General features: G+C 27.3%; 3 protein-coding genes across 8 annotated transcripts; 1 reads left to right on the top strand and 2 right to left on the bottom strand.

The window, feature by feature from the left end:
- Positions 1-292: 292 nt before the first annotated feature.
- On the bottom strand, positions 293-3,057 carry LOC126849539 (conserved oligomeric Golgi complex subunit 3-like). 2 transcript variants are annotated; one of them, XR_007687415.1, is made up of 4 exons: positions 2,922-3,057; positions 1,906-2,058; positions 645-1,683; positions 293-586 (listed from the first exon to the last, which is right to left on the bottom strand). XR_007687415.1 is itself a non-coding variant. In XM_050591483.1 (3 exons), the coding sequence occupies exons 1-3, from the start codon at positions 2,934-2,936 to the stop codon at positions 1,297-1,299; spliced, it is 555 nt and encodes a 184-aa protein (XP_050447440.1). In that variant the 5' UTR covers positions 2,937-3,057; the 3' UTR covers positions 293-1,296. The 2 variants fall into 2 exon arrangements, 1 of the variants encoding a protein (XP_050447440.1); XM_050591483.1 differs by having other exon boundaries at positions 293-1,683.
- A 317-nt stretch (positions 3,058-3,374) lies between these two features.
- LOC126849524 (golgin subfamily A member 4-like) lies at positions 3,375-7,048 on the bottom strand. Of its 3 annotated transcripts, none has more exons than XM_050591453.1 (10): positions 7,030-7,048; positions 6,435-6,562; positions 6,035-6,221; positions 5,694-5,835; positions 5,346-5,554; positions 5,102-5,248; positions 4,762-4,997; positions 4,464-4,646; positions 3,691-3,853; positions 3,375-3,511 (listed from the first exon to the last, which is right to left on the bottom strand). In XM_050591453.1, exons 3-10 carry the CDS (start codon positions 6,194-6,196, stop codon positions 3,491-3,493), a joined length of 1,263 nt encoding a protein of 420 aa, XP_050447410.1. In that variant the 5' UTR covers positions 6,197-6,221; positions 6,435-6,562; positions 7,030-7,048; the 3' UTR covers positions 3,375-3,490. The 3 variants fall into 3 exon arrangements, with proteins under 3 accessions (XP_050447410.1, XP_050447408.1, XP_050447409.1); XM_050591451.1 differs by having other exon boundaries at positions 6,435-6,576; positions 7,026-7,042; XM_050591452.1 differs by lacking the exon at positions 7,030-7,048 and having other exon boundaries at positions 6,435-6,760.
- Positions 7,049-7,349: 301 nt separating this feature from the next.
- Positions 7,350-10,806, top strand: LOC126849522 (Golgi reassembly-stacking protein 2). 3 transcript variants are annotated; one of them, XM_050591448.1, is made up of 7 exons: positions 7,350-7,562; positions 8,337-8,417; positions 8,533-8,736; positions 8,818-9,035; positions 9,135-9,216; positions 9,345-9,669; positions 10,016-10,806. In XM_050591448.1, exons 1-7 carry the CDS (start codon positions 7,500-7,502, stop codon positions 10,435-10,437), a joined length of 1,395 nt encoding a protein of 464 aa, XP_050447405.1. In that variant the 5' UTR covers positions 7,350-7,499; the 3' UTR covers positions 10,438-10,806. The 3 variants fall into 3 exon arrangements, with proteins under 3 accessions (XP_050447405.1, XP_050447404.1, XP_050447406.1); XM_050591447.1 differs by having other exon boundaries at positions 9,135-9,219; XM_050591449.1 differs by having other exon boundaries at positions 7,353-7,545; positions 9,135-9,219.
- The last annotated feature ends 28 nt before the right edge of the window (positions 10,807-10,834 follow it).

The raw sequence follows: 10,834 nt of genomic DNA, 5'->3' as shown, positions 1-10,834 counted from the left end.
ACAATAAAATTATATATATATATATATATATATATATATATATATATAAACATGAATTTTATGATTTAAAAATTTACTGTTCACGATTTTTTATGACATTAATTTTTTTAATATATATATTTTTATTTAAAATATTTTCATATATTTTATTATACATTTCATCCACATTTTATACGCACACATACATATATGTAAAATATATAAAAATATTTTATATATATTAACATAATAAAATATATATATATATATATTTTTTTCTTAAATATTAAAAAAATGTATTTGTTTCATTTATTGAGAAGATTTGCAGTAAACATTAAACAAATTATACAATCCATAATATAAATATGAATATAGCATAATACAATTTACTCATACAATTTAAAAATTAAATTATTAAACCTTTTCATATATATATATATATATATTGATGCCATTATTAAGATGCCTGAAATCTATGGACAAAATTATTTATTATCTCTTCTAAATTTGCTCCTAGTTGTTGGAAACACAATTTGCTTGTTGCTGGACATATCAGCGCTATGACAATAGTGCTTATTGCTAGAGGAGTGAGCAACATCCAAATTACCTATAAAAAATTAATTATGATTAATTATAAATTAATCGAATAGATTTTAGATACGCACATGAAATATCCAAGACACAAGAAGCCATCCTATCAATATTATCGTAACTGTGATTAAATATGGAATGTATTCCGGACGAAGGATATGTTGCAAATAAGGAATTTTATTACTTAAGTCCATCAACATAGCTTCTAACTGCATTATTAAAAATATTTATAAAAGTTCAATAATATATTACAATAAATTCTAAGAACATTGACTCACATCCATTTCTTCTGCAATAAATTTATAAAAGAAAAACAATTTTTCAATTTAATGCTAGTAAAAAACGATTATAATGTAACATATAGGGTACTACATTTTGACATAAAAATTATTTTAATTTATGATTTGCAATAGAAATAAAACTTTATCAACTGATGCAATTTCAATCGATGTACTGACAAGGCAATAAATTGACTACTTCACTGTGTTCGTTTATACGCATTCGTTTATATATACAGTGCATCTGTTAAAATAATTTTGAGTATTTTTCATCTTTTCATAAATTCAAAAGAATTTAATTCTAGATAATCATGTACATATACAAATTTATTTTGCAATAAAGAATAAATAAATATATATATTTAATATTTATATAAAAATTGTTTTTGTATAAATTTTTTTTTTACACAAATATCCTTTCTATTAATAATCCATTTTTTATTAGCAATCAATTGCATATATCACTGCATGCTGTTAACTCCATGTCAGGGTTATTATTCGGGTTATTATTCGGGTTATTATTTGGGTTATTATTCGGGTTATTATTATGTGATTGATCCAATGGAGGCTCGATAATACTCTCATCTGCCAATGATGTAGGAGAAATTTCTTTCAAAATGTCTTCTGGTAAATCTTCAAGAAGGGTTCTTTTATAAGGCACGAAAGGAGTTTGCGTATCGAAAAGCTGAGGCATTTCCGGCAATGGAGAAATTCTTTCTCGTTGAGGAATCTCTTCCAACTGATCTCTTCCAACTATATACTGATCACATTTAACAAGTGCGTACAGTTTCTGAAACGCCGATGATGTCAGTCTTACCGTCAGGATTGTTAGAAGCTGTGCAAGACCAGGTGTTCAAAATTAACTGACCACGGGGCTATTTGGCCCTGTGTGGTCTTGATTATACATATGATTTAATAAGATATTTATTAATTCTTATAAGATAATAAAGAGTCTTAGAGATAAATAAGAAGTCCTTGAAAATAGACATAGAAATATATAAAATATAAAAATAAAAAATATATAATAAAAGATTGAAATTGTTCAATATATACTCACAATGATTAAATTTGCAGATTGTCTCAATAAAAATACAGTTGTAGGATATACCAAAATAACTGTTACTTCCATCAAACGCGAAACGGCAGCGACGGAAAACAGAAAACCAGACAACATCAATAGGATTACGAGTTGAAAGAGTCCAATCAATGCCTAACAAAAATATCCCAATTTACCAAATAAAAAAAAAAAGTTCTTTAAAATTCTGTGATTATAATCAAAATATCTACAAATTTTTTCATTTCTTTATATTAAAACAATATGTAAAACTGTGCATATGTGTGTTGATATCCACACATATACATACATACATACATACATACATACATACATACATATATATATATATATATACATATATATATATATATATATATATATATATATATACATACATACATACATACATATATACATCCATCCATCCATCCATCCATCCATCCATCCATCCATCCATCCATCCATCCATCCATCCATCCATCCATCCATCCATCCATCCATCCATCCATCCATCCATCCATCCATCCATCCATCCATCCATCCATCCATCCATCCATCCATCCATCCATCCATCCATCCATCCATCCATCCATCCATCCATCCATCCATCCATCCATCCATCCATCCATTCCATCCATCCATCCATCCATCCATCCATCCATCCATCCATCCATCCATCCATCCATCCATCCATCCATCCATCCATCCATCCATCCATCCATCCATCCATCCATCCATCCATCCATCCATCCATCCATCCATCCATCCATCCATCCATCCATCCATCCATCCATCCATCCATCCATCCATCCATCCATACATACATACATACATACATACATACATACATACATACATACATACATACATACATACATACATACATACATACATACATACATACAACATACATACATACATACATACATACATACATACATACATACATACATACATACATACATATATATGAGAACACTGGATATCAATTATGAATCATCAAAAATAATTCTTACACAAAAGATCCACATGATTAATGTCTCTTTGTGACAAGTCACATTTGCAGTTCATTCAATTGTAGACTGCTCGCAATTCTACTGACAAAAATTTAAGTTCAACTTGCATTTAATGATTTACATTCCACATTTCTTGATTTAATTTCTTTTGACGACGATTGAGCTTTTTAAAACTCTTGAAGAAGTTTTTTTTACCATTCAATGTCACACAAAGGTGATACTATTCATGCTAGTGATATAGATGATACTCTTATTTTTACTAAATTGACCAAATTATAAATGCCCAACTTCACATTGCATTGTCATATTTATATAAAAAAAAAAAATCAAGATAAATCGTTTTAAAAAATTATAAGAATGCATAAGAATTTAATCTTGATATAGTATAAAAGAAATTAAGAAAATTCAATAATAATTATAAACTCTTCCAGCAAAATATATATAGAATATTACATAAAATATCATCTAAAGTATCTATTTATTCTTAAATTTTTATTGTTAATATATTTAATTATATTTAATTCTACTTATTAAATATATAGTATTTCTTTTTTAAGTGTTTCCTATTATTACGTCCAAGCTTCAAGTTCCTAAAATAAAAAAAATGTATTATAGTTTATATGTTATTAAAAAATGTATCCATATATTACTATTAAAAATATGTATATACACAATTATACATAACATAAAGATTTTAACTTATGATTTAATCATATATCAACGTATGATTTTATTATATATCAAAGTATGATCAATATTTTATACTTACATTAGTAATTTCATTATCATAAATTTTGTTCCAATTGTGGATAAGAACTGAAATATTTTCCTCTTTTTTCTTAATGTCTGCTTGTAACTTATTCTTTTTCAAGCATTTCTCATTGAAGTAGGCTTGGTTTGTATCAAATTTGGCTTTCTGTTCCTTTTTCTCACTAATAATATTATTTAATTTTAATTATTTTTATTATATATATATATATATAGACACACATACACAAACACACACACACACACATACAGGATGGCTGACAATAATCGCCCATTTATACAGGGTGGCTGACAATAATCGCTCCACCCATAATGTGCAGATAAAGGGAATTAAATCAAGCAGGAAAGTCCTTCATCATTTTTTTGTATAACACTTAATAAAAGAATTATTATTGAGTTAAGTCTGGCCAATTATGATCTTTAGCCGGGCGCCTGGATGAGTGTGCATGAGCATTCAACGGCTCACTGATGGACGCCAGGCTAAAAATCGACGATGATTTGCCAGACTTTACTCAATAATAATTCTTTTATTAAGTGTTATACAAAAGAAAAATGATAAAGGACTTTCCTGTTTGATTTAATTCCCTCTATCTGCACATTACGGGTGGAGTGATTATTGTCAGCCACCATGTATAAATGGGCGATTATTGTCAGCCATCCTGTATAATGGTGGAGTGATTATTGTCAGCCACTCTGTATAAATTAAAGAATATAATATCTAAAAAAGTTCTGGTAAAGAAAGTTAACTCTTATGTCAAAATTAAGCAATATTACCTCAATAGTTGATTATACAAATTGAGCAACGGAGCAATATCTTCTTCATGTTGTAATTGTAATTTGCTCTTTTCTATAACCATTTGATCTTTATGCATTGCTAATTTATTCTGTCTTTCTTTTAATATATTATTCAATGACTCAATTTGTTTTGGAATATTATTTAATTTTGTTTTCTTGTTTCTATATAAAATAAATAAATGATTACATATATATATATATATATATATATATATATATATATATATATATATATATATTTATAATATAAAGCATCTAAACACAAATAAAACCATACATCAATTCTTTCTCTACATCTGTCAAAGTAGAAAATATTTCATTCATTTTCGGGACAAAACTTAATTTTTCTCCTATTTGTTTTATGGATTGTTTTTTTTCCTGAATGGCTTCCTGTATCATGTCACGTTCTTCTAATTTTAATTTTTTTTGTTTCTTGAGTTCATCTAAAGAAGATTGATGTTCTTCTGGTGAATATACAACTTCCGACTGTAATTCAGCTATTTCCTTGGACAGCTAAAAATTATATTGTACATGCATTACAAATTTATCAAATTTATTTTTAGCAATAAAAATATCACGTTATTATGAAATATTAAAATTCAAATAAAGATATTTACTTTTCCCATTGCTGTTTTAACAGAACCATATTGTTCCTTGGCAATTTGATTTTCTTTTTCTGCTTCATTTTTCAATGCTTCAAGATCCAATACCTTTTTATTAATTTTTTCTGTTTGTGATAGTATATGTTGTATATCACTATCCAACTAATATAAAAAAATATATAATTATATTATTGCATGCATATAATAAAATATTAAATAAAAGCAAAAATATATTTTAATAAAAATTATTTTTTATTACTTTTTTTATCATAGATGATTGACTTGTTTTATGCTTAGCTTTGTTATTAATCAGTTCTATAACTTGAGCATTCCTTTCTTTTAAGTCTTCTAAAAGCCTTAATGTAGCTTCAATTTGATCATTCTTATCATTAAATTCTGGTTTCTTGTGCATTGTATACAATACAAAATTAGAAAGAAGTTTTGCATGTTTTTTGAGTCGTTTTTGTCCTATAAAATTTGTAATAGAATATTAATTATATATATACATACATATAAATATATATATATATATATATATATATAAATATATATATACATATATATATATATAAAAATCCCTTAAAAAATTGTAAATTGAAATTTGTACCAGGATTAGTGATATCAGTAAAACAAAAATCATGTAGAAATATCTGATCAAATATTTGCGTCAAAACTGTGTGTAAATTTATCAGATTGATTATATCAGAATCCTCGTAGTATGACATAACAATATGTTGGTCTGGAATTGGCTGGAAAAAATTGGTTGAATACATAAAATATATATAAAAACAAATCCACACACACACACACACACACACACACACACACACACATATATATATATATATATATATATATATATATATATATATGAATGTGTTATTATTTTTCAACATATTTATATAATAACACATAACATATTCATGCAAATGATTTATAAAGTCTTACTTGATTAATTAAGTTCACATCAATAGAAAATCGTGATAAGAATGTCGTTAACAAATTCACAATATAATCTTCTGTCGGATTTTTGAGATCTTCAATAGTTGATGGTAATGCAGCATCCAATAAAATATCATGGATCTTATTGATAGACAAATGTTGATCCATGATGATTGATTATACATTAATTACTCTTAATAAGAAAAATAATATAATAAAATAAATATACAATAATAAGAAATTCTTATAAAATATAATGTGTATAATAAATATTATCAATAATATAAATAATAATATCAATATATAATTTTCTTCATTACTTTAAATAGGGTTGTACAAACACACATACACAACTTGTTGAAGATGAAAATAAAAATTTATTAAAGGTCTTTAGTAAAAAACTTACTTATATATTTTAAAAATAGTTTTAGCTTTTCAATACACGTTATTACATTTAGTATTCTCTTAGAAGTATGGAATTTCTTCCGTACTTTTTACACACAAACAATATTGTGATGATTGTGATGACTTGTTCTGTAACGATAACACTCTGTAAAATATTTGAATCTGTTTGAATCTAGTACTTTTCTGTCATCGATTATGGCTGCGGTCGGGAAGATGCTAGAAATGCTTCGAAGCATTTGATTGAGCAATCAGGACAAAAAGAGCAAAGATTTCTTTATTCTGATTGGTTAATGTAATGCTTCGAAGCATTCCTAGCGTCTTCCCGACTGCAGCTTATGTAACTTTTCCTTAAGGGCTGTGTTCCTATTTCTCATCGGGGGCATCCAATATTATAGTTCACGTCACGTATACTATAATATCTGATGCACCGGGTAGGGAATCGGAACACAGCCAAGAGTGGAAAGAGCTTCACTTCACTGTCTGTGCTGCGCGTCTTTTGAAAACAAATCTTATATAATTTATGCTTAAAAATCAAAATAATTAAAAAAATAATAAAAAAAATAAAATAATTTTTCTTTCACTGCCCAATCACATACGACAACTCAAGTTGTTTATCACTGCGCTGCAAAAAGTTACTCCCAACATCCCATTGGATATCCCAGAATTGGCTTTTACCAACAATATCAAAATATACCGACTTTTATTTAACTTTGCCAAAGAAAACAATCTACCCATATAGATCTACAATCATTTATAATATATCAAGCTAATGGTGTATAGATAATTCCTTCGGGAAGTCTCTCAGCCAAATCAAGAAGAAGAAGAAAGAAAATAATTTAAAAAAAAGGAATATTATTATTAGGATTATTTGAAAGATAAAGTTGGACAACACACAATATCACCAGATTATGCCGCATGGCGGTCGTGACGTCACTGTAGTTGCGTTCTAATATTCTTGCCACGTAATTTTGCTGTTTGAGTATCTTCAAGTGTCTCGCGCGATCAACAATTAATTTAATGTTTTTTAACTGCTTGCCTCAAGTGACTTAAGAAGCTCTCGGCAGAAATGGGGTCGTCTCATAGCGTGGAGATACCAGGAGGCGGTACAGAAGGTTATCATGTATTAAGGGTAAAGTGGCTGTCAAGAACATTTAATTACTCCAAATATATCCTTCACTTTTACAATTTGTTTACATATAAATGTTGTAGAGAAAGAACAATAATAGAACTTAACACAAAATATTAACTTATTTTACTTATATATTTATGTGTATTCAGACCATGTCTGCATGATCCATTTTGACATATTGACTACTAGAAATGTCATCCATATACATTTGTCATTTTTACCTTTTTTAATATCATATATTGTAGAAAATTTAATTAATCTTCTGTATATTACGAGTTTTTTGAACAATTCAAGATTTATTTTTCCTTTGATTAAGATGTTAAGAAAAGTCAATATTTTTCATGAGCTGTATCAATGTTTTATATTAAATACTTTCTTTCTCATTAAATTTAAAATTATAATCTGAATAAAATCTATTTAAAAGTAAATGACACAAATTAAATAAAACTCTGTTTTTAGCTTTTGCTATGAAAAAATTTAGAGATAAGAAATATAAATATAGAACATCTTATATATTATATTTTAGTTATAGACAATTTTAATTATAGACAATTATTTACTATAATTTACTGATTAATGTGAAGACGTACATTAGAAAAATAAAATTAAGAAAATAAAATTTTATTTATAATACATAAAAAATATAATTATATATGTATATATATATATATATATATAATATATATATATATATATATATATATATATATAATTAATATATATATAAATATAATTATATATATATAAGATAACTTGTATTTCTTTTTTTGATAGGTTCAGGAAGGTTCTCCTGGACAGCAAGCAGGACTTGAAGCATTTTTTGATTTTATTGTGGCAATTGGAAATACTCGATTAGTACGTTTACTAATAATTGCTACTTATAAAGATGCATTCCTGTTGTAAAGTTGCAATAATTATTGTAGTAGAATATATTGCATCTTTTAAAATGCTGTATATTTGCTCCTCATAGGACCAAGATAATGATACCTTGAAGGAACTTCTAAAGGCTGGTGTAAATAAGGAATTAACAATTACAGTATATAGCAGTAAAACACAATCTGTAAGACGAACAAAAATTGTACCGAGTATGACATGGGGTGGACAGGGTTTATTGGGCGTTAGTATACGATTTTGTTCGTTTGAAGGTGCCAACGAAAATGTTTGGCATGTACTTGTAAGTGCTTTAAATTCTATATTAATTTAATATAACGACATATCATTTCATGTAAAAAAAGGTTGATACCTATATTTGTAGGAAGTACATCCATCATCTCCTGCAGAGTTGGCTGGTTTACAACCATTTAGTGATTACATCATTGGTGCAGACTCTATTCTCCATGAAAGTGAAGACTTATTTACTTTAATAGAGGCACACGAATCACGCCCTCTTAAATTGTATGTATATAATACTAAGGATGATTCCTGCAGAGAAGTGACTATTACACCTAATAATACCTGGGGTGGAGAGGGAAGGTACAGGAAGGTCTTTTTACAGTGTTTGAGATATAATAATTATTAAAAATCATAATGCACAATGTGTACAGATATTATTATTGTATTCTTATTTAATAGCTTAGGATGTGGAATTGGATATGGTTATCTGCACAGAATACCTGTTAGAAGTGTGCCAGAACATAAACCTGCTAATTCATATGTGGTAACAAGTTCCATTATAAGCTTTTACAAATTATCTATTAAAAATTCTTTCTCTGAACACTTTATTATATATATTATTGTTATTATATATTTCTGTATATTTTACACTGTGTGTATCAATTTCAGAATGTCAAGATTACTACGCAAACGCAATCAGCAATGTCAACGACTACTACAACTACTGTGGCAGAAATTAATCCAATTATTAACACACCACCCGGCTTATCCATTCCATCAAATTACACCGCTTTATTGGATAACTCTGAACAAACTGCAAAAAATTTGAAAAACGAACAAGAAGTCAGATCAATTGAGAATATATCTGGCTTAAATATACAAACACAAACAACAAGTCATCTCAATTTCACTGGTGCTGCTGCTAGCAACTACACACCAGTCAGTTCAGTTCCTCATACATTTTCGAATCAACCTCCTGTTAGTTTCACATCTGGTAAGCATGACAAAATTTGTATTCTCTTAATATGTAAATACTTTATTTTTCGAATTGCACAACTAAAATCAAACTAAATTTTAAAAAATTAAACAGTTTTTCATTTATAGTTTCTTTTCATGGAAATTAAAATACATTAACTTTTTGTAATATATTGCTAAGTTTCTGCTAAAAAATTGATTAAATTTCATTCCAAGATTCTTGTAAAAGTCAAACTTATAAATAAAATTTTCAAAAGAGAAGGGAGAAAGGAATAAAAAAAGGAAAAGATAGAGATTTTTAAACTTATATCTTTGTGAAATTTAATTATTTAAATTATTATTGACATATCTATTTCATTATTTAGGCACTTATCAAGCAACCCCAAGCATTCCTGGTATGCCAACCATCCCGGTATTACCAACAGCATTACCTACAAATGTGACCAATTCTTATGAAGTAGCAGCAGCTGGATCAATTAATATCTTAAAACAGCAGAGAGAACAGAATTTTGTTCAAGGTGCAAGCATAGTGAATGTTTCAGAACTGCAAAGAGAACAAAATCCTGTCTATAATGCTACTGTGACTACTGGATATAATGTGCCTCAGTCTCATGTTGTGACGACACCTATCTCACTGCCAGGAATGCCACCTATCACAGTTAGCGCCTCTCTCCCACAAAACACTTCTCTCTATCCATCTGTTATTCAACAACAAAACCAATTTTCACCTAGTATCAGCACTACTACTGTTGCTCCAACATTGACATCGTCAACATCCATGCAGTAAAGTGCACATTCTTAAAAATTAAATTTAAAAAAAGAGGATGTGATTTTCACTTTAATAAACACATACTTTTAAACATATTGATGAAATGAAATCGGATTAATTTACTCGTTCTAAATTCAGTTAAAATTTGATAAAATTATAAGTTTAATTTCTTTTATAAATATCATGAATATATAGAATGCATAATAAATTTTTTAATGTGTATTAAAGAAAATAATATAATTAATATAGTATTGTAATATTGTACATAAATAAAATAATTATTAAGCTCCTAATTATATATTACAGCACAAAATTCCTCTGATATTTATTCTACAAATATTATATATGTATACTATGTCCAATTTTCCAAATATCTATAATTTTAATTATATATAGATATATAAAATATATTAAT

The sequence above is a fragment of the Cataglyphis hispanica genome, chromosome 5 (genome assembly GCF_021464435.1).
Source record: "Cataglyphis hispanica isolate Lineage 1 chromosome 5, ULB_Chis1_1.0, whole genome shotgun sequence".
Lineage (NCBI taxonomy): Eukaryota > Metazoa > Arthropoda > Insecta > Hymenoptera > Formicidae > Cataglyphis > Cataglyphis hispanica.
This window is presented reverse-complemented; position numbering and strand designations above follow the sequence as displayed.

What these genes read in the sequence shown, in the direction of transcription:
- LOC126849524 (XM_050591453.1), bottom strand. Translation starts at nt 6,196, where the DNA reads ATGGATCAACATTTGTCTATCAATAAGATCCATGATATTTTATTGGAT. An exon ending in TACTGATATCACTAATCCTG is followed by an intron (nt 5,555 to 5,693) that starts GTACAAATTTCA and finishes CAAATTTTATAG; the next exon opens with GACAAAAACGACTCAAAAAA. An exon ending in ATGATAATGAAATTACTAAT is followed by an intron (nt 3,512 to 3,690) that starts GTAAGTATAAAA and finishes TTTTTATTTTAG; the next exon opens with GAACTTGAAGCTTGGACGTA.
- LOC126849539 (XM_050591483.1), bottom strand. An exon ending in AATCTGCAAATTTAATCATT is followed by an intron (nt 1,684 to 1,905) that starts GTGAGTATATAT and finishes GGTCTTGCACAG; the next exon opens with CTTCTAACAATCCTGACGGT.
- LOC126849522 (XM_050591447.1), top strand. Translation starts at nt 7,500, where the DNA reads ATGGGGTCGTCTCATAGCGTGGAGATACCAGGAGGCGGTACAGAAGGT. An exon ending in AAAATGTTTGGCATGTACTT is followed by an intron (nt 8,737 to 8,817) that starts GTAAGTGCTTTA and finishes CTATATTTGTAG; the next exon opens with GAAGTACATCCATCATCTCC. An exon ending in ACCTGGGGTGGAGAGGGAAG is followed by an intron (nt 9,036 to 9,134) that starts GTACAGGAAGGT and finishes CTTATTTAATAG; the next exon opens with CTTAGGATGTGGAATTGGAT.